General features: G+C 40.2%; 1 protein-coding gene and 1 long non-coding RNA gene across 2 annotated transcripts in view; both read left to right on the top strand.

Moving 5' to 3' along the window:
* Nucleotides 1-17,074, top strand: part of tars1 (threonyl-tRNA synthetase 1) — a 31,252-nt gene extending 14,178 nt beyond the window's left edge. Inside the window, exons 8-19 of the mRNA XM_063017631.1 lie at nt 3,430-3,508; nt 3,649-3,795; nt 5,526-5,624; nt 6,524-6,690; nt 7,017-7,179; nt 10,151-10,288; nt 12,773-12,850; nt 12,936-13,036; nt 13,382-13,486; nt 14,544-14,616; nt 14,930-15,044; nt 16,592-17,074. Of these exons, the coding sequence (XP_062873701.1) occupies nt 3,430-3,508; nt 3,649-3,795; nt 5,526-5,624; nt 6,524-6,690; nt 7,017-7,179; nt 10,151-10,288; nt 12,773-12,850; nt 12,936-13,036; nt 13,382-13,486; nt 14,544-14,616; nt 14,930-15,044; nt 16,592-16,740 (1,414 nt within the window). The 3' untranslated portion in view covers nt 16,741-17,074. The remainder of the gene's footprint in view (nt 1-3,429; nt 3,509-3,648; nt 3,796-5,525; nt 5,625-6,523; nt 6,691-7,016; nt 7,180-10,150; nt 10,289-12,772; nt 12,851-12,935; nt 13,037-13,381; nt 13,487-14,543; nt 14,617-14,929; nt 15,045-16,591) is intronic.
* Nucleotides 17,075-20,267: 3,193 nt separating this feature from the next.
* LOC134335109 (uncharacterized) lies at nt 20,268-26,513 on the top strand. The gene is made up of 3 exons (XR_010015545.1): nt 20,268-20,349; nt 22,658-22,721; nt 26,268-26,513. It is a non-coding gene; the product is annotated as an uncharacterized LOC134335109 (long non-coding RNA).
* The last annotated feature ends 19 nt before the right edge of the window (nt 26,514-26,532 follow it).

Below are 26,532 nucleotides of genomic sequence, written 5' to 3'. Positions count from 1 at the left end.
GTCTGACTCGGTTACAGATCTGTGGTAATAGCAGTTTAATTAAGCTTTTTAATGTAAGAGAGTCACACAGAATGTTCTGTAGTAGCTGGTGTTTATTTAAAACCACGACATTTAATTAATAACAGTAAACACGGAGAGATAACTGAGAAGAGAAACTTACGCTTCACTTAAAAACGAATCAACTCATGAATCAATGAATCACTTATAGCGATACTGTGAACAAAGCGTATCTTCTAAAGGCACACGCGCGCGTGCGCTGCTCTGGTTTATCTTTACTGTGAGGCTCTTTTTAAGTTTATTTACTGCTAATCGGCTATCGGCCGATGTCCCTGAAAGGAGATCGGAGATGGTGCCAAAAACCCCGATCGGTCCATCTCTAGTTGTTACTCATTACACAAGATCCATCAGTTCACAAGGTTATATCGAACACAGTCATGGACAATTTAGTTTCTCCAATTCACCTCACTTGCACGTCTTTGGACTGTGGGAGGAAACCGGACACCCGGAGGAAACCCACGCAGACACGGGGAGAACAGGCAAACTCCACACAGAAAGGACCCGGACCGCCCCGCCTGGGGATCGAACCCAGGACCTTCTTGCTATGATGATGTGAAAGCTTTCCTAAAAATCAAACATTCTAGTGCTCGGATGATACAGCAGTCTGATATGCAAGCCCACCACTTCAAAAAGCACGAGTGTTCTAGTTCAGTGGTCCTACCTGCCTTCCTGGGTGCTCAGCAGATCACTTCACTGTCTGGTCCATGTGCCATCCTAGTGAGACTCTCTGTGAGAATCAACAGCTGGCTGGTGTACAGAAGCGGCCGGTGACTTCACACATGTCCGAGGGGGCGAGTGCTCGTCTGTAACTCTTCTCGGCCAGCATGGGGGTAGTAAAAGCCCCAGAGGAACTGCTGTGGAGAATTGAAAGTGATTAGATTCAGGGCAAAGGACAAAAAATGTGAATCAAAGCTTGACTAATACAATGAGTAGTCAGTACTAATGTGCTTTATTCCTGGTTTAGTATTTAGTTGCTTGTTAAAAGCAGCCAAATTTCTACTATGTTGGGTTACCAACTCCTTTTATATTCTATGCTTAAATAAGCTACACCTGAATTTAGATATTTAGCTGTAAATCAGGACTCCAATGTATATTATGAAATCCCAAAATTGCCCTGCACCGTCTATCTATCCGTGTGTGTGTGTGTGTGTGTGTGTGTGTGTGTGTGTGTGTGTGTGTGTGTGTGTGTATATACTGTATATATCGTATATACACAGTACCAGTCAAAAGTTTGGACACACCTTCTCTTCAGTGTTTTTCTTGATTATTTTTATTTTCTACATTGTAGATTAATACTGAAGACATTCAAACTATGAAGGAACACATATGGAATTATGTAGTGAACAAAAAAATGTTAAACAAACCAGAATGTTGTCGCCGCTCAGGTGGCGCAGCGGTAAAAAGAAACGCGCTGCAACCAGGGCTGGATTCTGAGAACGTGGTATCGAATCCAGCCTTGCTTTACCGGTTCGAAGCTGAGTGGCTATATGAGCAACGATTGGCCGGTTGCTCATGTGGGGGGTGGGACAAAGAACCGGATGTGGGTCTCTCTCTGTCAGAATGCGATTGCGTTCTCTGCCGGCTGATTGGAGGCGCTTACACAGAGATGGGAGAGGGTGCCCTTAGGGTGTGTCTCTCCGCATGCAACGCTGGGTGGCGCCAAACTCGTCAATGTGTGGGTGGCAAAGATGCATCTGGCTGCTGCTCGTGTTTCGGAGGGGATACGGGTTAGCTTCAATCACCTCCGTCAGGGCAGGGTTCGGCATAGACAGAGAGGAAGCACGATGCTAATTGAACAATTGGATGCGCTAAAAGGGGAGAAAAAGGGGTAAAAAGGGTTTTTTTTTTAAAAAATAAATAAATAAATAAACAAACCAGAATGTTTTATATTTTACCAACTCTACCTCTGCACAGCACAACTGATGGTCTCAAACACATTAAAAAAGCAAGAAATTCCAGAAATTAACTAAATTAATAAAAAAATTAAAATTAAAATAAATCAAGAAAAACCACAGGAATGAGAAAGTGTGTCCAAACTTTTGACTGGTACTGTATGAGTGTTGTTTACCTAGCATGATATACGATTACATTTTAAATGCACTTTGTAGAAAATCCATGTCACATTATACACCATGCCAAACCATTGAACCTTTGCAACTAATGAAAAGATTTCTACCATTCCTATTATAACATTTATTAATAAAAGCAAAACTTTAAATATAATTTGGCTTTATATTAAACGCAACGGTTTAGGAAAGATTCTAATTAAAACAGACCACACCACGTTGTAGTAAAGATTACAACACTTACTCTACTCAGCATGTTTGAGCCTCTCACTAGGCCTGAATGGCCTAGACAAAACATCCACTCTACACCACACTTGGCCCTCTTTTTAGCAACAAATTTGATTGGAATGTAGTTTCTTGTCTCATTAATAACTAAATCCATTAGAATTTGAGATATACAAAACTGAAAACTCACTTTATCAGATGTCTTGCCTTGCAGCCAGAGGAAATGTTAGCAGGACTTGTCTTCTCCCCTCTGTGGTTTTACTAGCAACTGTTTATGAACAGCGCACTCTGGTGTACTGGATATAAGTGCTGTAACAATCCACTCTATCTCTTTGCATTAAAGGGCTTTTTGTTTTACAAAATTTTCAGTTTTTTTTTTCTTAAACACTGATTTATTCTTGTCTGGGTCATGGCGGGTCCGGTTTTCCTGGACGCTCTGGGCACAACGCAGTAACACACCCCAGAGAGGACGCCAATAAATCACAGGGCCTCGGCCATCCTCCCCTCGGGCATAGCCAGTCACGTCTGTATGTAGGCCCCCGACTGGCCAATAACGGCGCTGTGGACTCGCTGGGAATGCTTATTATCATTTTAGAGATTGGTGGCACGATGGTGCAACTAGCAGTGTGGGAGATGCATAGTGTGATGGTTCCTGAATTAAATCAAGTCATTTAATTAAATTAAGTCATTAAATTTTTTAGGTTAGGCTCCACCGGAAAACACTGGGCGCCAGGCAGATACACCCTGAACAGGGCACTAGTCCATTTCAGGGCTTCGGCCATCCCACCCCCTCAGACATAGCCAGTACTCTGGTTTTGGTCCTGCCTTTCAAAAATATGTAGAATGTGATTTGGCTACTTTTAATTGCCTGTAGGTGTAAGTGAGTAAAGTAAGTAATTATCGGTCTGTCAAGGTGGATTCCCATTTGCCCAGTGTTTTCTGAATGAATCACTGATACGCTGTCAAATAAAGGTGTTTACAGATTAATTAAGACACAATGTAAAACCAACAGTATGCTTTATGATTCCGACTTTAAATTTACACAATCGTGCGGGATGTTTTCACTGTCGTTCCTCTGAAGGTGTGGCCCCTTGATTGACTTGTGCAGAGGCCCTCACGTAAGACACACTGGCAAGATCAAGGCCTTGAAAATCCATAAGGTAGAACAATCTATTATTCATCTAAAACATTTCAATACTTTATATATACAGTTCTTTGGTTATGTCAGTTCACCAGTACCAAGCCGGTTACACGAAACTGGGCCAGTTGTGTTATACGTTTTCTATCAATTCTATTGCAGAATTCGTCCACGTACTGGGAGGGCAAGGCTGACATGGAGACACTGCAGCGCATCTATGGCATTTCCTTCCCTGACCCCAAAATGCTGAAGGAGTGGGAGAAATTCCAGGAGGAGGCCAAGAACCGAGACCACCGCAAACTGGGACGGGTGTGGATGAATTCAATTGTCTGTTAAATTTAAAGAGAAAAAATACACGTTTTAATGTGAATTATGGCCAAATTATGGGTGTAGAACTGTTTGTAATGATAGACTTATTTCTACCAGCTTAAAATAAAACATAAAACATGGTCAGTAGTGAGTTGGTCTCAAACAGTGGCATATTATAAGAAATATGAGTAAAAACAATTCAATATTGGTAAATAACGATCAGTCGGTGAAGTTAATGCACCATGTGTAAGCATGTGTAAGCACCAGGGACATGGGTTTAAATCTCACCTCTACTCGGGCAGCTTTACCTAATGAGCAGAAGGTTTTACTACAGTGGTACAGGAGGGAATTGAATCAGTTCATTATATTATCTTACCAACGCCCAATATTGGTCAGTAATGATCAGTTGGTGAAGTGAATGCACCATGTGTAAGCATGTCTTAACCTGGGATGCTTATTACAGTAAGTGGCAAAATAGGGATTCTGAAATGTGCTCTTGACAGCACAGTGGCACATCAGGTAGTGTAGATGTTTGATCATTATGTAAAATAGCTTCAGGGACCTGGGTTTAAATCTCATCTCTGCTCAGGCAGCTTTACCTAATGAGCAGAAGGTTTTACTACAATGATACAGGAGGGAAATGAAACAATTCATTCTACTGTATATTATTTTACCTACGCTCACGAGGCGCAGTGGTCTACTACGTTAGCCCATCACTGCCAATCAGTGCTATCGCTCGTTTGGGTTTCCACACAGACTTGACCGCCTTTATCTCAGGGCAGGGAGTCGCTGGGTGAAGCTCAGTGTTTCCCGGTGGAACCTGGAACCAGTTTAATCTGCTACATGTTACAGGTTCAAACTACCAGCAGATGTCACCAGACCGACAGTGAATTACATTTGATTGGTTAACGTCGTTTGCATCGTGGGCTACAATCAGTGGCGTAACTACCGGTTGGGCAGGTGCACCACAACATGAACTCCACCCCCCATTGCACTGCTCCCCAATTAGCTGCATTCGCCAGGTCATTATTATAGTATTATAATATTGTAGCGGCGATATGTGAGTGACGTTCAGCTCAGCCAGTCAGAACGCAGCACCCGGTTTATACATGTGCGTTCAACAAATTTGTTGAGGGGGGCCCAACATTTTTTTTTTTTTTTTGCACTGGGGCTCATGAGCTCTTACTGGCTACAATATTAATATTTTAAGTGTCTGGTATGCAAATGCATTATTCCGACACCCCTTCAGTGTTAGTCTAGCAAACAGAAAAAGAAAATACACTCAAATCTCCAGGCTTTCCTTCAAATGACATCTGATTTGTAGCACAGTTCTGTTTAAAAAAAAAAGAAAACAATGGGTTATAAACCATCTGAATATCAGAAAACCTAATTAGTAACGAGGCTCCCGTCGTGCTAATGGCTTGGCCTGCGAGCTGGCCGCGTTCTCGCTTTAACCGTGGTCTCTGGAGCCTCGTAGTGCTCTCGTGTGCTCCGTGTTCGCTAGTAGCGCATCTACTGGGGTAAAGCTGGCAGATGTCTGTCTCCTTAATGTGCCATCTGCCTGTGGGCACACTGGGACTGTTTAGTCACGACCAAAGCGAACGCTCTAATCGGAGAACTGTCAGTTTTTTTGTTTGGGTTTCTCTTTACGACTTTCAAGTTTGTGATCATGCTATGCGCAACATGTATTGCATACAAATGAGAGAACCGCTTTCTGTTTGTGTTTCCAGGAGCAAGACTTGTTTTTCTTCCATGATCTCAGTCCTGGGAGCTGCTTCTTCCTCCCGAAGGGGGCCTACATTTACAACATGCTGGTGGAGTTCATAAGGGTAAGGATAGACACCGATCAGCCAGAACATTAAAACCACCTCCTTGTTTCTACACTCCCTGTCCATTTTATCAGCTCCACTTACCATATAGGAACACTTTGTAGTTCTACAATTACTGTCTGTAGTCTATTTATTTCTCAACATACCTTTTAAGCCTGCTTTCACCCTGTTCTTTAATGGTCAGGACCCCCACAGGACCACTACAGAACAGGTATTATTTAGGTGGTGGGTCATTCTCAGCACTGCAGTGACACTGACATGGTGGTGTGTTAGAATAGTCCACCAACCAAAAATATCCAGCCAACAGCGCCCAATGTGACCACAGATGAAGGTCTAGAAGATGACCGACACAAACAGCAGCAATAGATGAGCGCTCGTCTCTGACTTTACATCTACAAGGTGGACCAACTAGGTAGGAGTGTCTAATAGAGTGGACAGTGAGTGGACACGGTATGTAAAAACTCCAGCAGCGCTGCTGTGTCTGATCCACTCATACCAGCACAACACACACTAACACACCACCACCATTGTCAGTGTCACTGCAGTACTGAGAATCATCCACCACCTAAATAATACCTGCTCTGTGGTGGTCCTGTGGGTGTCCTGACCATTAAAGAACAGCATGAAAGTGGGCTAACAAAGCATGCAGAGAAACAGATGGACCACAGTCAGTAATTGTAGAACTACAAAGTGCTCCTATATGGTAAGTGGAGCCGATAAAATGGAAAATGTGTGTAGAAACAAGGAGGTGGTTTTAATGTTATGGCTGATCGGTGTGTATCGTGGCACAGCAGTCTGTTACACTAGCTTACTAGTCCTTTTATCATTGTACATTTTGAGAACTGGAACCTCGTCCTCTTGTCGAGTTTGTGGCAGCTGTTTGTGTTTCTGACCCACAGTCCGAGTACAGGAATAGGGGCTTCCAGGAGGTGGTCTCTCCAAACATCTACAACAGCAAGTTATGGCAGACGTCTGGCCACTGGCAGCACTATAGCGAAAACATGTTCTCGTTTGAGGTGGAGAAGGAGATCTTTGCTCTCAAACCCATGAACTGCCCTGGACACTGGTATTAATATATTAATATTAAAATAAGTTATTGTTTTAGTCAGTGTGTATAATAATGATGATGCATTAGTGTGGTTAGGTTGATCAGGGGACAGACGTCGTGATTGACTGTGTCTGGTGTTGGGGTTGGTGGTGAACAGTCTAGTCATTATATGGTGCACTTGTCAGTGCATCAAGACAGACTTTGGCCTAAAGCTGTGGGGGTGGGGAATGGGGAATGGTCTATTTGTCACTTGGGAGGTTACAGGAAGCCAGTAGAGTTATGTAGCCGGGCCTGTGTGTTTTATTTTTTAATCGATTGTTTAAATATTGATTTCATTCTTGCAGTCTGATGTTTGATCATCGCCCTCGTTCCTGGAGGGAGCTGCCACTTCGTATGGCTGATTTTGGTGTGCTGCACCGCAACGAACTCTCCGGAGCACTGACCGGCCTGACCCGTGTCCGCCGCTTCCAACAGGACGACGCACACATCTTTTGCGCCATGGACCAGGTGCTGCCCTTTCACATAATCCTCACCATTTCTCATAGACATCAGTAGTGTGTGGTCTCGTCGAAGGGTTGCCATGGTGACTCATGTTCAGACCTTAAGCCAGTCTCATTGTGATCCTTATCAGTTCAAAGCCATTGCAAAAATTCTGTTTATTTATCTTATTAACTAGGGGTGGGCGATATGGCCTTTAAATAATATCACGATATTTTGGGATATTTTTGCGATAACGATATTCACTCGCGATATATAAGAACTAGGGCTGTCAAACGATTAAAATTTTTAATCGCGATTAATCTCAGAATTTCATATAGTTAATCGCGATTAATCGCATTAAAAAAAATCTGTGTAAATGTTATAGAAAACAAGGATTTTTAAGTGAAATGTTACAGTTACAATGGTGAACACATTTTATGCTAAATGTACTGATGTTAAAAACTGCTGGGACAAGAGAAAACTGTTTTATTCACTCACATACTAGGCAGTAATACTATCCAGTGGTTTAATGGACGTTTCTACACGAACTGAGTGTGTTTAGACTAGGGTGGCCAGATTCATAGTAACAAAAAGGAGGACATAACACCCCAAAAAGCCGGACATCATATTAGGAACAGGGGGACATGCTACTGCAACACACAGAATGAATCCAGAACCCATATAACAGAGTTTTTGACCAATTTAAGCAAGAATTATATAACAAATGACTGTTTTACTCACTAAATGTTGTGTCTTTTCATATTTAGGTCCGTTCATCGCTGCCTCAAAAGTTTACTTTTTGGCATTTTCACCGCGTTCCTGATCATGAGAGCTGAGTGATTGACTCAGGTAGCCGTGTTTACAAAACAGAGAGGGCGGGCGAAATTCAACCACCCAATCACAGACTAGCATTTAGAGGGCGGACCTTCTCCGATTGGCCAGTGGTAGCGCTGTAAGCAGTGAAATGAGGCTGTTAAACCAATGAAATACAAAGCATTTGTTTTGACATGTACCTGAGCCAATGGTAAATAATATTGATCAAAAATGAAACCAGTTCACTCCAAAAGGAGGATTTTGAAGTGTCCGTCCTAGCGTTACGTGAATGGAGGACTGGCAGCTTCTTTATTATGCAAGTGCATTACTACGACACTACGACGCTCGGTAACATTATGTTAACAAACCGCAAATGAAAAACGGTGGCAAGTCCGACATTAAAACGTTGGTTCTACCAGTCAAGTCTCAACATGAACTAGAATTTGCGTTAACGGCACTAATTTTTATAATCGCGTTAAATTGAGATTGCGTTAATGCGTTATTATCGCGTTAACTTCGACAGCCCTAATAAGAACACTTTTTTAAAAAGTTTATTTTAAAAACACCTTTGTTTCGCAGACACTCAGGAAATCTAAGGTATAAATGTACATTAAATGAAGCATCACTTCCAGTAGGGCTGGGCAATATGGCTAAAAAACGTTATATCGATATAATGTAAACTTAAAGTACAATGGCAGGTCACTGCTCGTATTTTACCCTATATTGTTTATAAGTTCTCTTAAAAACACAAAACATTGTAGTTCTGATCAATTCTGACTAATTACAGTGTATTTTGTATTATTATTAGGGCTGTCGAAGTTAACGCGATAATAACGCATTAACGCGATCTCAATTTAACGCGATTAAAAAAAATAGTGCCGTTAACGCAAATTCTAGTTCATGTCGAGACTTGACTGGTAGAACCAACGTTTTAATGTCGGACTTGCCACCGTTGTTCATTTGCGGTTTGTTAAAATAATATAACCGAGCGTCGTAGGGATGCACTTGCATAATAAAGAAATAAATACACGGTATATTCACAAGTTGTCGGGAGCAAAACACTTTATTAACTTAATCTGTTACGGCACTGAATACCGGAGTCAAGCACGCTAGTCCATGAACTATGGAAGCCCCAAAGGGTCAAAACACACTCCGTGTAGAAACGTCCATCAAACCATTGTCACGATACAAGCACAGAAAAGTCTGTTACAATAACTACGCCTTATCCCACCTGAAGTACCGCTGATCTACAATGTTTGCTGATGGAGAAATTCTAACCTACAATCTGACATTTATACGAAGTCAAGGGTCTCTGCTGGATAGTATTACTGCCTAGTATGTGAGTGAATAAAACTCCCTTACAGTTTTCTCTTGTCCCAGCAGTTTTTAACATCAGTACATTTAGCATAAAATGTGTTCACCATTTTAATGGTAACATTTCACTTAAAAATCCTAGTTTTCTATAACATTTACACAGATTTTATTTAATGCGATTAATCGTGATTAACTATGAAATTCTGAGATTAATCGCGATAAAAATTTTTAATCGTTTGACAGCCCTAATTATTATAAGGCTGTATTTGTATTAATATTGACAACATTTATATTAAACAAACCAGCAGAATCTCTCAATCACATTTCTGCTCCGTTTTACTTCCAATAAATGAGCATCGAAAAAATCCCGAAAACGTTTAATATTTGATCATGATTTGCTATCATTTAATAATGAAAGCGTGTCTGTCAATTATACAACAACCAATGAAGAGAGAGCTAAATTCGAAGTTCTGATTGGTTCATACATCTGAATCTCTGAATCGGAGTTGTCTGAAGAGTCGATTCTGACTCATTGACTCAGTGATTCAGTTTCCATGCTCATGTGTGAAGGAAAGCGTTCCGCTTAGTGCTTTAAACGTTCTCAGATGGTAACCTGTGTGGTAACCTGTGTATTCTGTTCGTTCCTGTCATGAATGTAACCAAAGAGTGTAAGAAATGACGTTAAAATCCTAACAAAACAAGCACACACACTCATTCACACTCATTCTCACGTGCATGTATTACTGATTCTCAGAAGTTCAGCTCTGAAATTATGTCTGCTTTTTAATACCCTATATTAAGAAATACTGAATCATACAATATACAGTATATTCGTATTCTTTTAATAACCGTTACATTTTCAATCACTCAGATTGAGTCTGAGATTAAGGGCTGTCTGGAGTTCCTGCGGGCGGTGTACGACGTGTTGGGCTTCACCTTCAAACTGAACCTTTCCACCAGACCCGAGAAGTTCCTGGGGGATCCAGAAGTGTGGGATCAGGCTGAGAAGGTAAACGAGACCCGTGGCTCTAATTGCTTTATTTTTGGAAAACGTAAACAGTGAAAATAATCGGTCTAAAAGGTGCCAGGCCTGGATTGGGATCAGACTGCGAATGTAAGCTCCATTTCGTCGTAGTGCTATTTGCTGCACGATTCATTAAATCATGATTCGTGGACACAAATGATGACACAACTTCGATTTTACCCAGCACCCACACAGGCAGCGTTAGTATTGCCTGTGGGCGTTTGGCCGCTGTGGTTTAACCGACGTGAAGCCACTAATAAAGGAAATGCCATTGGCGGTACTGTGTACTTTACTGGCTAGTATCTACAGAGCGTAGACAAATCAGTTTCACCACAAATTAGATACAAATCAGATACGTTCCTACCCAGTTTTTACCACAAATTAAATGTGTTCCTGCTAAAATTAAAAAAATTGCTTGTCTATAAATGTCATCCCTGTGTATCACTTACTGTGTTGGTTCTTTGCCATCACTGCCGTCTATTCGTAGAAGTTAGACATGGCGACTATTCCATCTCGAGTAGGAACTATTATCTAGGAACCAAAAAAGGAGTGAGATTTGTTTAACTTTGTTGCACGGGCGGCACATGCCCCGGTGGGTAGCACCGTCACCTCACAGCAATAAGGTCCTGGGTCCGATTCCCAGGCGGGGCGGTCCGGGTCCTTTCTGTGTGGAGTTTGCGTGTTCTCCCCGTGTCTGCCTGGGTGTCCTCCGGGAGCTCCGGTTTCCTCCCACAGTCCAAAGACGTGCTAGCGAGAAGAATTGGAGATAAGAAATTGTCCATGACTGTTTGACATTAAACTTGTGAACTACTCCATGTTATTAATGTAACCAAAGTGACGTTACAATCCTAATTAAATAAATAAACAACTGTGTCATGTCACCGACTCCGCCCCCATTGTGTTGGCAGTGTTTGCGTAATTGAAAAGGAATGACAGCCGGTCACTTTGTCACGTCGCTGCAACCCGGTTGTTGTTTTTTTTGCATTAAAAGCTTAAATCTAAACACTGTTACAATTGGCTTATTATGTTCCGTGTTTATTTAACTACAGGTGCGACTGTTTTGTTCCCAAGTTGACTAAATACTGCACATGATAATGTGCAACACGTACTGTAATAATGTCTTAAATATATCTGAGGAAATGCGCGCTAGCCCACTACTGCTGAATTCCGGGGTTTGAATCTCAGCTGTGCTATTGGCCGGTTGTGCGTCTACACTAGGGGTGGGCAATTAAATTTTCGAAGGGGCCACATAAGAAACTGGGACTGTTGTGGAGGGCCGGACCAATGAGGTGAACTTAATTTTGCTCAATATTAATTTTATCTCTTTATTTACATTTTCAGCATTTATCAGATGCCTTTATCCAAAGTGACTTACAGTAAAGTTACAGTATACAGTCCGAGCAATTGAGGGTTAGGGGCCAGCAGCAACCTGGCGGTGGTAGGGCTTGAACCAGCGACCTTCTGGTTACTAGTCCAGTACCTTAAGCACTAGGCTACAACTGCTCACTCTTTATTAAAAGCATGTTTAGATGTTACAATCAGACAGTTAGAAGTATGCAGAGTAAAAACATCAACATTATTTTACTATTTAAACAAACAAATGCAAAAAAACTAATGTGAACAAAATGTGCAGCTTTTTAAACTTTACACTATTTTGTTTTGAGTCTAATGACCTCATTTGTTTTTCAGTCCTTTGTTATTGTTGGATATTCTTTTTAAAATCACAAAGCTGGTCCTGACTGCTTCGGTTCTGGATGTGTTCAACTTTATAAAAAGTCCGTGTTGCTTTTGTACTGTAGTTTAGTTAGTGAAGCTTCAGGTGTGACGATCTGCATCGTTCATGTTCATGTATTTCTCAGTTTAGAACCATAACAGCGATTTAGAGCCTAAATTGTGATCCTTAAACAGCTTTACACCTGACTTCAGTAAATAAATAATTCAGCAGTTCATGTCTTGTTAAAAACTCGACCGTCAATCACACTCAGTTCTGTTCGCATTACGGTGAAGCCCGATACACAGCGCTCCCGTCAAAAACAATCCTGTTGTATTGCATGTGTGATGTACGTCTGATTTTTAATTGCCACGAACCTCAAGCGGGCCGGTTGTACAATGCCCACACATGGTCTACACAGACATGATTGGCTATGTCTGAAGGTGATATGGCCGAACAGCTTAGCCATTCGGACGTTCACTTGTGAGTGTGCTCTTAAGCCCGGATAAAAAATAAATGAGGGTTGCGTTAGGAAATGCATCCGACATAAAACTGTGCCAGACCAGGTATGTGGACTATAATAATATGATGTGTCAACCCCTAAATACAAAGAAAACAAAACACATGTAAACGACCCTCTGCTCTTATTCAGTTGTTTTCTGCTTTTAAACAGAGCTTTTAACAAATCAGTCTGAATAATGCAATCAGCAACCTTTCAATAATTAGTCAATCATTTGCTCCTACATTGGTTTCCACAGCAACTGGAGAACAGCTTGAATGAGTTTGGAGAGAAGTGGGTATTAAACCCTGGAGATGGTGCATTCTATGGACCAAAGGTAAAAGAACCAGAAGTCACTAAGCACTCTATATTTCCCAACATATACAGTACATGACACTTAACTTTACTTTCATGTTGCTCAGATCGACATCGAGATCAAGGACGCTATAGGCAGATACCACCAGTGTGCCACCATTCAACTGGACTTCCAGCTCCCCATCCGTTTTAATCTGACCTTTGTGAGGTAGAAACTGTACCTGTGTTGTTGTATCTGTCAGTTCCTGGGTTATTAACGTACAGTAGTTATACACTAGATGGCCAAATGTACTCGTACATGGATAGCTAACCTTAAGCTTGTTTTAAGACATTAACATGGAGTTTGCCACTTGTTTGCTGATGCACACCTGTTACCAATGGGTGATACTAAAAAACGTAAACTCAATAAAAAATTATTAATTATGTAATTAATAATTATGTAATAATGTAATTATTAACGCAACAGTGGCACCTTGTGGTAACCGAGCTGTATTACACGTAAATATCCAAACCAATTTCTTGTTCTTTAACCATTTAACGTTTGTGTTTGTAGCCATGATGGAGATGATAAGAAGAGGCCAGTGATTATTCACAGAGCCATTCTGGGTTCTGTGGAAAGGATGATTGCCATCCTAACAGAGAATTATGGAGGGAAGTGGTATGTACACACCCAGGCTATATTTATTACCAGTAGTACATCAAAAGGTGCTGTGGGGTATATATAAATGTGTATGTTTTGTACTTATTCTGAATTGAGAAACCATACCTCTAGTGAAACAATATATATTTATCAAATGGCAGACAGAATGGAACACTAACACAGAACAAGCTTTATGAAATATGCCCTGACTTAAAAATCCACCTGAAATCATACCCAGGAAAAGGTAAAGATCGAGTTATCTACTCTAGATGTCGCATTGGACACACCAGACTTACACGTTCCTACTTATCAAAGGGCGAGGATGCCCGGCAATGCGAATCCTGCCAATTACCCATCACGATTAAACACATACTAACTGAGTGCCCTAAATACCAAAGGGAAAGACAAAAATTCTCCACAGCTGTAACAATGAAAGACATTTTTAACCTTGAAAAAGCAGAAAAGCTTTTAAACTTCATTGCAATCACTAAATTAAATTAGGAATACACATATACTATCAGAGACTACCTAACGGATACAAAGCACCCACATAAACCTTTCCTGTCCTGAATGTAACTCACAAGAGTAAACACGGCGTTAAAAGAAAGATAGTCCAAAGACATGCAGTCAGGCTAATCGAAGCTACTAAAAATTGCCCTTGGTGCGGGTGTGTGTTTGTGTGTGTCTGCCCCTGCGATGGACTGGTGATCTGTCTGGGGTGTCTCCTGTCTTTCCCCCAATAAATCGGACCCACCGCGACCCTTAACAGTGGTAAAACAGACAAAAAAGGAATTGAACATATGTTTTTGTGTCTGTATGGCTTTTGAGAATTTTTACTTTGCATTTATTGCCAATGCCCAGTGTAATGCCCAACCACACAAGTTTAGATCAGTAAAAAAAAAATCCTTATTTTTGAGTGTTGGGGTGTATATTTGCATCTTTGCTTTGAGTTTTTACACTAGATGTGATACACTATGCAATACAGACATTCTCTGGTGTGTGAATATATTTTGCAATTTGCACTTACAGGTCTGATCATAACTTAGTGACTATAAATACCTTTTGTGTGCACTAGGCCTCTGTGGCTTTCACCACGCCAGGTGATGGTCGTGCCTGTTGGACCCACTTGTGAGGAGTATGCCCAAAGAGTAAGAACCGCTTTTCATTTCAGCCACATGTTCATTCAATTGTCTTTTTTTGTTAACTTCAGTAAACAGGCTATATAATAATGTGCAAAAACCTTCAGTTCAGTGTTTTTTTTTCTGCATTCATTTAAGAAACAGGAGCTAAAGCCTAAAGAATGCATGTTTATGGATGTTTTAATCAACACAAACAGCATTATTCAGTATAGAAAATGATCTAATTAATTGTAAATAAAATAGCACTGCCCTTCTTAGTCAAAATTCTGTGACTTGACTTGAACTAGGAGCTAACACTGCATCCCCTGTGTTTTCGATGCAGGTGCAACGCGAGTTCCATAGTGCAGGATTGATGACTGACGTAGATCTGGACCAAGGCTGCACTCTGAACAAGAAGATCAGAAATGCGCAGTTGGCTCAGTACAACTTCATACTGGGTGAGTGAGATCGGATCAGATCAGACCCGCTCAGTGAATCAGACAATAAAACCTTCCTAACTACAATAAGGGCTAACTTGGGTAGCACTGTCGCTTCACAGCGAGAAGGTGGGGCGGTCCGGGCATGTTCTCCCCGTGTCTGCGTGGGTTTCCTCCGGGTGCTCCGGTTTCCTCCCACGGTCCAAAGACGTGCAAGTGAGGTGAATTGAAGATACTAAATTGTCCAGGAGTGTGTTTGATATAACCTTGTGAACTGATGAACCTTGTGTAATGAGTAACTACCGTTCCTGTCATGAATGTAACCAAAGTGTAAAACATGACGTTAAAATCCTAATAAACAAACTAACTAACTACAATAACACTTGAATGATATTTAAGCAATAGAAATAAAAGGGCATTTTTGTTGCTCTTCAACCGTAACAGTAGTAACATTAACTCCCTAAGAACAGTAACCTAGTAACAGTAACTCCCTAGTCTGCTGTAATACAGTTTGTGTTCGTAAAGCTCGTTGTTACTTGGCAACGCATGAGGGGAGTGATACAGTTTTGGTGTGAAAAGCCAACCATTAGCGCAGTCGGACAGCTTCTCATCCAATCAGATTGTAGAGTCGGGAACTAACTGTGTTCTATATGCCGTTCTACTGTATATGCGCTGTCGCCTCACGGCAAGAAGGTCCTGGGTTCGATCCCCAGGTGGGTCCTTTCCGTGTGGAGTTTCTGTGTGCATGTTCTCCCCGTGTCCGCGCGGGTTTCCCCCGGGAGCTCCGGTTTCCTCCCACAGTCCAAAGACGTGCAAGCGAGGCGAATTGGAGATGCAAAATTGTCCATGACTGTGTTCGATATAGATGAATCTTGTGTAATGAGTGACTACCGTTAAAATCCCAATAACCAAACAAACATTTATCACCAAACAAATAATTTTAATAGGCGTTTTTAAAAGCATTTGCTGCATGAGTTGATATGAAGGTTTAAATATCCTTCATGCCTCAAAACAGCTTGACAGGTGACATGATAGTATCCGTTTACTATGGTTCCTTAGTAAGTTTAAAGGCCCTGCAGATTCTCCCTACTCCCAGCTGACCTGAAGTATCTTGTGCTAATTATTAAGCCCTTACAGGTGCATCACGTGTTTTGGGATCAGGATGTAGTTGTTTGTAGTCCCGGCAGATTTATCTACTGCTCAGTTGTTGTTGACAGTTCGCATGATGGGAGCATCTATCATGTCTATCTTAATGCAAAGTTACATTCACAGGGCTGTTTTGGCAGCAAAAGGGGGACCAATACAATATTAGGAAGGTGGTCATAATGTTATGCCTGATCGGTGTATCCGAGTCCTGAAGAATTTGGTGCAACACCTGCATTGTGTCTCTTGCACTGATGTGTGATAGCCATACTAGCAGTCTTATCTTGAGTCAAATGGCAGTTTATAATAACTGTTTATTGTTGTTCATCTGTATTTATAAAACCCACTTAATCTGAAAAAAAGAGCTATTTATTATTATATTATAACTTATCTATTAATTTTTAATGCTTATTTTTCATGTGCAGTGGTGGGAGAGAAGGAAAAGACCAGCGATACGGTCAACGTGCGAACCAGAGACAACAAGGTCCACGGCGAGAGAAGCCTGACCGACTGCATGGAGCGCCTGAAACAGCTCAAGGCCTCAAGAACCCGCAACGCCGAAGAGGAATTCTGAGCCACTGCTGTTTTCTTCAGTGCCGATATGCCAGCGAAATGTTTCTAAACTTCAGGGATGGGCTTTCACATGCTGACGTCTTTAGGCAAAACTGATCGTGTTAACCCGAAATGTCGATCACGTTTATGTTACATTGCTCCAGGCTTCTTCAAGCAGCTGCACTCAATGTCAGTTAGGACGGTTAGCAATATTCAAACATCATGTTTTTATTTTCATCTACAGGTTTAGGTTCCAACTGTTGATGTATGTCCAGTTTTACTGGGGAATTTGTTTAGGGCAGTAAATAAATGTATTATTCAAATCAAATTCAAATAAAATATGTTGATTACTTTCATGTCTGTATTATTTACTTTATTTAATTCGTAAGAAACATGTTCTATCTACTGTATACTATGACTTACTAAACACATTAATTTAATCATTCACTGCCCTGGTTTTTACAAAAAAAGTGTGCAAATCCTAGTAATATTGTCTTTGCATTTTTATCAACCACTTTGTCCTGGTCACGGTTGCACTGGGTCTGGTTCCAAAGCATGATCACACCCGCCGCCATCCCTCAGACATAGCCAGTCATGTCTGTAAAACACCCTCCCAGCTGATAAATGGGATCATCAGTGGAGGGCTTGCGTAATAGATCACTGCACCACCAGAGCGCTACCCCAGTAATTAACTAGTAGAACCTCTATAAGCATCAATAATATGGTTCCTGTATTTGCGGAACCAACTTGTACACCAATGGAACAAAGCTTATACCATTCTGGTCTGGTTTTCTATATGGTTTGTGTTAGTGAATCATTGCAGTGTCCATGTTCTGTTTCAAGTACATAATGGTCCACTATCCTTAAATGTTTTAATACAGTCTTTAAGTCATTATCATAATATCAAGTCATAATATTCGATTTTTTTTTGCTAGTTTTTGGTCAATAAACATTCAAAAATGACCAAAATTGTAAATCGTACTCTGCTGTAGACAAGAAAGTTACTTTGTTCATTTTCATTTAATACAAATTTTTAAACGTAACGTTCATCTGCGCCCAAGTACAACAGGAGCATGTAGTGCCTGAAGGGAACAACCGTCACAAATACATTAAAGTGTGTAGTAGTGACCTAGTGACATGTGTTTCTTACTACACCTGCTTTAGAAATTTAGAGTCCTACAGAGTGGGACCAGCAATATGACTTTTTAAATCACACAAATTTATCAAATGTGTATTTTAATTTCATAAAGGTTGTAGTGGTTACCTAGTGACATACTTCTTCCTACACCTGCAGTACAAAATAATAATAATAAAAAAACATTTACTGTAGAAGATACAGTATATTATGGATTAAGCCTTTATTTAACTTTTTATATTAATTCAAATATGAAGTCTTGCCTTGTGTAGTAAAAAAAAATCATTGCTAAATGAGCGAGGGAGGTCTGTTCTGTGCTGTCTGTTTGAGGTGCCTGCACTTGTAGTGGGGTATTCGGGGAGGACATGAAAGGGCTCTCTGTAACACTCTGCCTCTTGCAGGTGAACTTGCATGTTGGTGTCAGCTGTATTTGGACAGTGCGGGGGAACAGTTTTTCCAAGTGGCAAGAAAATTGCAAATGGGGGAAATAGCAATAGTTGGATTCAGAGAAAAATTATGGGGTATGACCAAGAAAATACTGCGGATTATATTTCAATCATGAATTTATATAAACTCATTTGTATTTCTTTTAATTATCTTGCTTTATTAGTAAAACAAATTCAACTATTTTAAATAGTTAATTATTAGTCATAAATTAAATTATTTTACTCTATATAAATTAAATATATTATAATAATATAAAAACATGTATTACATTAAACTCTACTAATAAAATGTAATAAATTCTTAAACAGATCTGAATACTTTTTTATTTTTATTAATACAACTGGTCTTACAGTTAAGTGTATAATTTGTTAATTAAGCTAATTTTCCATAACATCAATATTATCAAAAAGCTCCTGAAATCCACTAAAAGTAATAAAACACCTGAACCTTATAGTAGTCTTAAAAGGGCCCCTCTATGCACATGTTTTTGTATTTTTGTATATTTAATTATATTTCATGTTTAATTAAACTGACATGATGTTATAAATGTATTACTACAAAAATTTACTTTATAAACATTGATAAAAAAGAAAAGTCCAAATTTGTAAAGGTCGGTTGAATTGTAATTATTTGTATTTGTATACAAAAGGTCGGTTGTATTTTACTATTTCAGGACAAGGACTGCTAAATATAATCCTCCGTATATTAAAAACTGCCTTCCATTACTGACTAACTAAACATGGTTTACTGTTATAATTGATAACTTTAATTTTATAATGCAGTTGCAGTAAGTAGTACTGTATCTGTTAGATAACCACTACAACGTTCATTATATTTAACTTTGTATGTAATAAATTGGATTTTTTTAAACATTATGATTCATTACTGCACCTGTACCATAGAACTTTAAAATTTTACTGCAGTTGTAGTAAGTATTACTATATTAAAATTTTCATTTTTTTTTTAAATATTGTGATTTTTTACACTAACTATACTGCACTAGGTTTATTTTTTATGTAGTGGTAGTAAGCAGTGCATCCAACTAGGTAACCACTACAACCATTATTATTTTACATTTTAGTGTTTAAGTATTATGATTTTTTAACTGTACTTATACTGTACTAAGTTTATTTTCTGATGTAGTGGTGGTAAGTAGTGCATCCAACCAGAAAACATGTTCAGAAGGTTGCCGGTTCAAGCCTCATCACTGCCAGGTTGCCACTGCTGGGCCCTTGAGCAAGGCCCTTAATCCTTAATTGCTTAGATTGTATACTGTCACAGTAATGTAAGTCACTTTGGATAAAAGCGTATGCTGAAAATGTAAATGTACTACAACCTTTTATGTAAATGTACTACAACCAGTTAACATTTATTGATTTTTTCATGATTTCTGCATATTTAATGTGTGGTGTTTTTAATATGTAAGATGTTTTAATTACATGATTTATTACTTTAAGTATACTGTGGGACTTTTCTTTTCTAAAACAGGTGTAGTCAGCAGTACCTGTCACTAGGTAACTACTACATGTGTAACTACTACAACCTCTCATCATGCATTTTGTAGACGCTCCCTTTGTACTTCACCTCAGAAGAATTTGCGTTAAATTAGAATTAACTACAGGACTTTATTTCCTAATGTATTTGATTGTACTGTAGTTTGTTTCTTATGTACTGTAGAGTCGGTGCGTGCAATTGTATTTATTTCTGGATGTTTACTGACCGAAAACGGACCGAAAACGAAACGAAACGAAACGAAACGAAAGAAACACGAATAGCAGGCAGATGTGCAATATAAAGCATGATCGGTAGTAAACAAACAAGTAACACTTTCACTTTCTGTTTTTGAGAGTCAGCTGATTTCTGAGAAACTGCTGCTGTGTGGTAAACACAGTAATATCAGACTACACGGTGTAGTACAATACACTGCTAATTCATCATAAATTATCCATTACAATAGCAGATTAAACCACGTTTGGTTATTTGTACACAAAATGCAGCATCAGGATATTCGAATATTTTCGGAATAGGTGCAGAACTGCATTTATAAAGGTGAGTTATAAGCCTATATTATTACTTTTATATTGTGTATATACTTTAATATACCGCATACACGAACTAAAACAGAAATAAGCACATATTAAACTACACCACACATTAAACATGCAGAAAACATTAGGTTAAATGTTAATGTCATGTTATAATTGGTCGTATGTGAATCATTTGTCTGTTTTTAGTAAACGCTGGGAGTCGACTCACATTATAAAGTATTTTTACACTTAAATCAAATACTTAAAATTGCATTAAACATAAATTGATAAACATATTCTAACTTAGACTAGTTGAACTCATATAGATTTACATTTAATCCCTTATGTTATAAAATTATGTGAGGGAATTTATAAATGACCAGAATGAATCGTTCTGTGATGTGATGTATCAATTCGCATATTTTAAAATCAATCCTTGTAAAAAAAAAACAAAAAAAAAAACACAAAGTGGATTTATACTATACTCTATTGCAAAAACACAAAATATAGGTCACTGGTGGTCAATTTTTGCTGAGTTTGAGGAACATAAACAATGCAACTGAAAGGAGAGTCGTTTGGGAGATTCCGACTCTTACTGCTGAGCCGACTCCCATTGCAGAGTCAATTCATATGACTCACTGAAAACAGTCTTGACATCTAGACATACACTATATTGCCAAAAGTATTCACTCACCCATCCAAATCATTGAATTCAGGTGTATGAAATCAAGTGCTTCTACAAACTCCAGCGTGGTAGCGTGATAGGATGCCACCTGTGCAACAAGTCCAGTCGTGAAATTTCCTCGCTACTAAATATTCCACAGTCGACCGTCAGTGGTATTATAACAAAGTGGGAGCGATTGGGAACGACGGCAACGCAGCCACGAAGTGTTAGCCACGTAAAATGACAGAGCGGGGTCGGCGGACGCTGAGGCGCATAGTGCGCAGAGGTCGCCGACTTTCTGCAGAGTCGATCGCTACAGACCTCCAAACTTCATGTGGCCTTCAGATTAGCTCAAGAACAGTGTAGAGAGCTTCATGGAATGGGTTTCCATGGCCGAGCAGCTGCATCCAGGCCTTACATCACCGAGTGCGATGCAAAGCGTCGGATGCAGTGATGTAAAGCACGCCGCCACTGGACTCTAGAGCAGTGGAGACGTGTTCTCTGGAGGACGAATCACACTTCTCCGTCTGGCAATCCGATGGACGAGTCTTTTGGCGGTTTGGCGGTTGCCAGGAGAACGGTACTTGTCTGACTGCATTGTGCCGAGTGTAAAGTTTGGTGGAGGGGGGATTATGGTGTGGGGTTGTTCTTCAGGAGTTGGGCTCGGCCCCTTAGTTCCAGTGAAAGGAACTCTTAATGCTTCAGCACACCAAGAGATTTTGGACAATTTCATGCTCCCAACTTTGCTCCCTTCCTGTTCCAACACGACTGCGCACCAGTGCACAAAGCGAGGTCCATAAAGACGCGGATGAGCCAGTTTGGTGTGGAAGAACTCGACTGGCCTGCACAGAGTCCTGACCTCAACACGATAGAACACCTTTGGGATGAATTAGAGAGGAGACTGTGAGCCAGGCCTTCTCGTCCAACATCAGTGCGCTTCTGGAAGAATGGTCAAAAATTCCCATAAACACACTCCTAAACCTTGCAGAAAGCCTTCCCAGAAGAGTTGAAGCTGTTATAGCTGCAAAGGGTGGGCCGACATCATATTAAACACTATGGATTAAGAATGGGACGTCACTCAAGTTCATATGTGGGTGAAGGCAGAAGAGCGAATACTTTTGGCATTATAGTGTAGTTGGCTTTGACTGTCTCCTGAGGATTTCTGTTTATAAAATTCACCTCCAATTCACCTCACTTGCATGTCTTTGGACTGTGGGAGGAAACCGGCGCACCCGGAGGATTCCGCTTAAACATGTGTTTTATATAAAAAATACTACCTTTTATGAGAGGTCTAGACTGAGCCACCCAGAAACACGGCCGCGAGGCAAGATTACATTTAGGACTATTTACTGATTCATTGCAAGACATCACACATTTACCCATTTACTCAGGTAATCTGAGGGGTAGCTAATCAACCTGCCTTCTGTAAAATACCATAAGAACATGAGGTGCACATACACATTTTACAGTGACCGAAGATGAGGTTCAAACTCAGATCCCCAAAACCAACTGTACCAACTGCTTTAAGGTTTTACACACTTTTAGATAAAAAAAACCCAAAATGTTAACAAAATATACATTTTGTTTTCTACAAAATCTCTAGCCTACAGTTTAGACCTTTGCCCCTCTGACAAACAAATCACACTGTTGTTTTTAAACTTATCAGTTTCAGTGTTGCAATGGAGTTCTCGGAAGAAGAGAGGATGTGGTTGTTGGACATGGCTGCAGAGGTAGGCATTTTTGTGTTGTTTTTTTTGCCCATGTTTATTTTAACCCTTTGATGCACAAGCTAAGCATCAAAAAAGCATCAAAAATGACCCATATTCATCCATTCAAGAATATTTTCATATGCACATTTGTCAGTTATTCATGTATTTGCTGTCTTAGCTAATAAAAGCTAGCTATACTAGAATATGTAAACAGCTAGCAAGCAAATAGTATTGGACATATTCAAGATTCAAGAGCCTAATCTTTGGTTGTCTTTCAAAAGATCAGTAAATATGTTTTTGACTACAAAGATTTAAAAATGTCAGTAGTTTCTGTCAAATTCCATAGTAAATACATAAGTTTACTATGTTGTGCATTAGAAGGGTAGTGATACAAAACTGATTTTTATTAAAAAAGTAAAAAATATAAAACTGAAATAAGGATTTGTGATGATCAAAAACAAGTCATTTGAGGAATTCATGGAAGCTTGAATGACGAAATTAATTTATTGCAAAGATATAGAAAATAAAAACTTAGTTGGGTCACTTTTGACCCAGGTTGTGCATCAAAGGGTTAAAACCAGTTTTTGTTATATTAGGTGTACCTACCATGTACCTACAGTTTTAAACCTTTTTATCAGATACATTCCATGTAGGTGTACTTTGTATCTAACTACATAACTCTACCCATCTTTTGTGTTTGTCCACAATGTAATTATTTAGCCCTTCAAAAAGTGACACCACTGACCAAATACACCGATCCGGCATAACATTATGACCCCCTTCCTAATATTGTGTTGGCCCCCTTTTTGCCATCAGAAAAACCCTGACACATCACAGTAACATAGTTAAGGTAGCCAGTTCCTGCATCAGAATACCTCCCCACAACATCACTGACCCACCTCTGTGCTTGAATGTTGGTAGGCTCTAGTCTGAGAATGGCACCTTAGTTCCCAGGAACTTAGTTTGGCACACCAATATATATATATACTGTATATATATATATATATATATATATATATACAGTGTATCACAAAAGTGAGTACACCCCTCACATTTCTGCAAATATTTTATTATATCTTTTCATGGGACAACACTATAGAACTAAAACTTGGATATAACTTAGAGTAGTCAGTGTACAACTTGTATAGCAGTGTAGATTTACTGTCTTCTGAAAATAACTCAACACACAGCCATTAATGTCTAAATGGCTGGCAACATAAGTGAGTACACCCCACAGTGAACATGTCCAAATTGTGCCCAAAGTGTCAATATTTTGTGTGACCACCATTATTATCCAGCACTGCCTTAACCCTCCTGGGCATGGAATTCACCAGAGCTGCACAGGTTGCTACTGGAATCCTCTTCCACTCCTCCATGATGACATCACGGAGCTGGTGGATGTTAGACACCTTGAACTCCTCCACCTTCCACTTGAGGATGCGCCACAGGTGCTCAATTGGGTTTAGTCCATCACCTTTACCTTCAGCTTCCTCAGCAAGGCAGTTGTCATCTTGGAGGTTGTGTTTGGGGTCGTTATCCTGTTGGAAAACTGCCATGAGGCCCAGTTTTTGAAGGGAGGGGATCATGCTCTGTTTCAGAATGTCACAGTACATGTTGGAATTCATGTTTCCCTCAATGAACCGCAGCTCCCCAGTGCCAGCAACACTCATGCAGCCCAAGACCATGATGCTACCACCACCGTGCTTGACTGTAGGCAAGATACAGTTGTCTTGGTACTTCTCACCAGGGCGCCGCCACACATGCTGAACACCATCTGAGCCAAACAAGTTTATCTTGGTCTCGTCAGACCACAGGGCATTCCAGTAATCCATGTTCTTGGACTGCTTGTCTTCAGCAAACTGTTTGCTGGCTTTCTTGTGCGTCAGCTTCCTTCTGGGATGACGACCATGCAGACCGAGTTGATGCAGTGTGCGGCGTATGGTCTGAGCACTGACAGGCTGACCTCCCACATCTTCAACCTCTGCAGCAATGCTGGCAGCACTCATGTGTCTATTTTTTAAAGCCAACCTCTGGATATGACGCCGAACACGTGGACTCAACTTCTTTGGTCGACCCTGGCGAAGCCTGTTCCGAGTGGAACCTGTCCTGGAAAACCGCTGTATGACCTTGGCCACCATGCTGTAGCTCAGTTTCAGGGTGTTAGCAATCTTCTTATAGCCCAGGCCATCTTTGTGGAGAGCAACAATTCTATTTCTCACATCCTCAGAGAGTTCTTTGCCATGAGGTGCCATGTTGAATATCCAGTGGCCAGTATGAGAGAATTGTACCCAAAACACCAAATTTAACAGCCCTGCTCCCCATTTACACCTGGGACCTTGACACATGACACCAGGGAGGGACAACGACACATTTGGGCACAATTTGGACATGTTCACTGTGGGGTGTACTCACTTATGTTGCCAGCTATTTAGACATTAATGGCTGTGTGTTGAGTTATTTTCAGAAGACAGTAAATCTACACTGCTATACAAGCTGTACACTGACTACTCTAAGTTATATCCAAGTTTCATGTCTATAGTGTTGTCCCATGAAAAGCTATAATGAAATATTTGCAGAAATGTGAGGGGTGTACTCACTTTTGTGATACACTGTATATATATATATATATATATATATATATATATATATATACACACACACACACACACACACACACACATACACTGATCAGCCAAAACATTAAACCCACCACCTTGTTTCTACACTCACTGTCCATTTTATCAGCTCCACTTATTATATAGAAGCACTGTAGTCCATCTGTTTCTCTACATACTTTTTAGCCTGCTGTCACCCTGTTCTTCAATGGTCAGGACCCCTACAGGGCCACTACAGAGTAGGTATTATTTTGGGTGGTGGATCATCCTCAGCACTGCAGTGACACTGACATGGTGGTGTTGTGCTGGTATGAGTGGATCAGACACAGCAGCGCTGATGGAGTTTTTAAATACCGTGTCCACTCACTGTCCACTCTATTAGACACTCCTACCTAGTTGGTCCACCTTGTAGCTGTAAAGTCAGAGACGATCACTCTTCTATTGCTGATGTTTGAGTTGGTCATCTTCTAGACCTTCTTCATTGGTTACAGGATGCTGCCCACGGGGCGCTGTTGGCTGGATATATTTTTGGTTGGTGGCGTATTCTCAGTCCAGCAGTGACAGTGAGGTGTTTAAAAACTCCAGCAGTGCTGCTGTGTCTGATCCACTCATACCAGCACAACACACACTAACACACCACCACCATGTCAGTGTCGCTGCAGTGCTGAGAATGACCCACCAGCTAAATAATATGTAGTCTGTAGTGGTCCTGGGAGAGTCCTGACCATTAAAGAACAGCATGAAAGGGGATTTACCAACATGTCATCCTTACATTGCCAGTAAAACAGTTGAATTATACTTCCTTCTTTCAAATTCACTTTTTCAAAATTATGCAGCAAAGTAACTGCAGAAGATCTTTGACACTGCAAATGTACCTGAATGGTAAAATTCTGATTAGACGAGTATTTGTAAAAGTGTTAACGTTTGTTCTAAATGATTGATTTCATTACAGATACCTGATGGAGAACTCACTCCACTGGAGGAGCACTGGTGTGAGTTGGCAAAGCCACAGACGGCAGTAGAAGCTGTGACATTCCAGCTAATGGCCTGCATACGTTTTAATCTGACCAGCCAAATCATCTTAGACCTGGACAAGTTCAAAACCATAATGCAGGAATGGAACAAAATTTGAAGTGTGAATTAAAATGGCAAGTAAAAATGGAACTGAAATATGGAGCCAATTTGCAAAGATAAGAATATCCCAATAAGGGAGCTTT

This window comes from Trichomycterus rosablanca, chromosome 21 (assembly GCF_030014385.1).
Source record: "Trichomycterus rosablanca isolate fTriRos1 chromosome 21, fTriRos1.hap1, whole genome shotgun sequence".
Lineage (NCBI taxonomy): Eukaryota > Metazoa > Chordata > Actinopteri > Siluriformes > Trichomycteridae > Trichomycterus > Trichomycterus rosablanca.
Note: the sequence above shows the minus strand (reverse complement) of the source record. Positions and strands in the feature narration are given on the sequence as shown.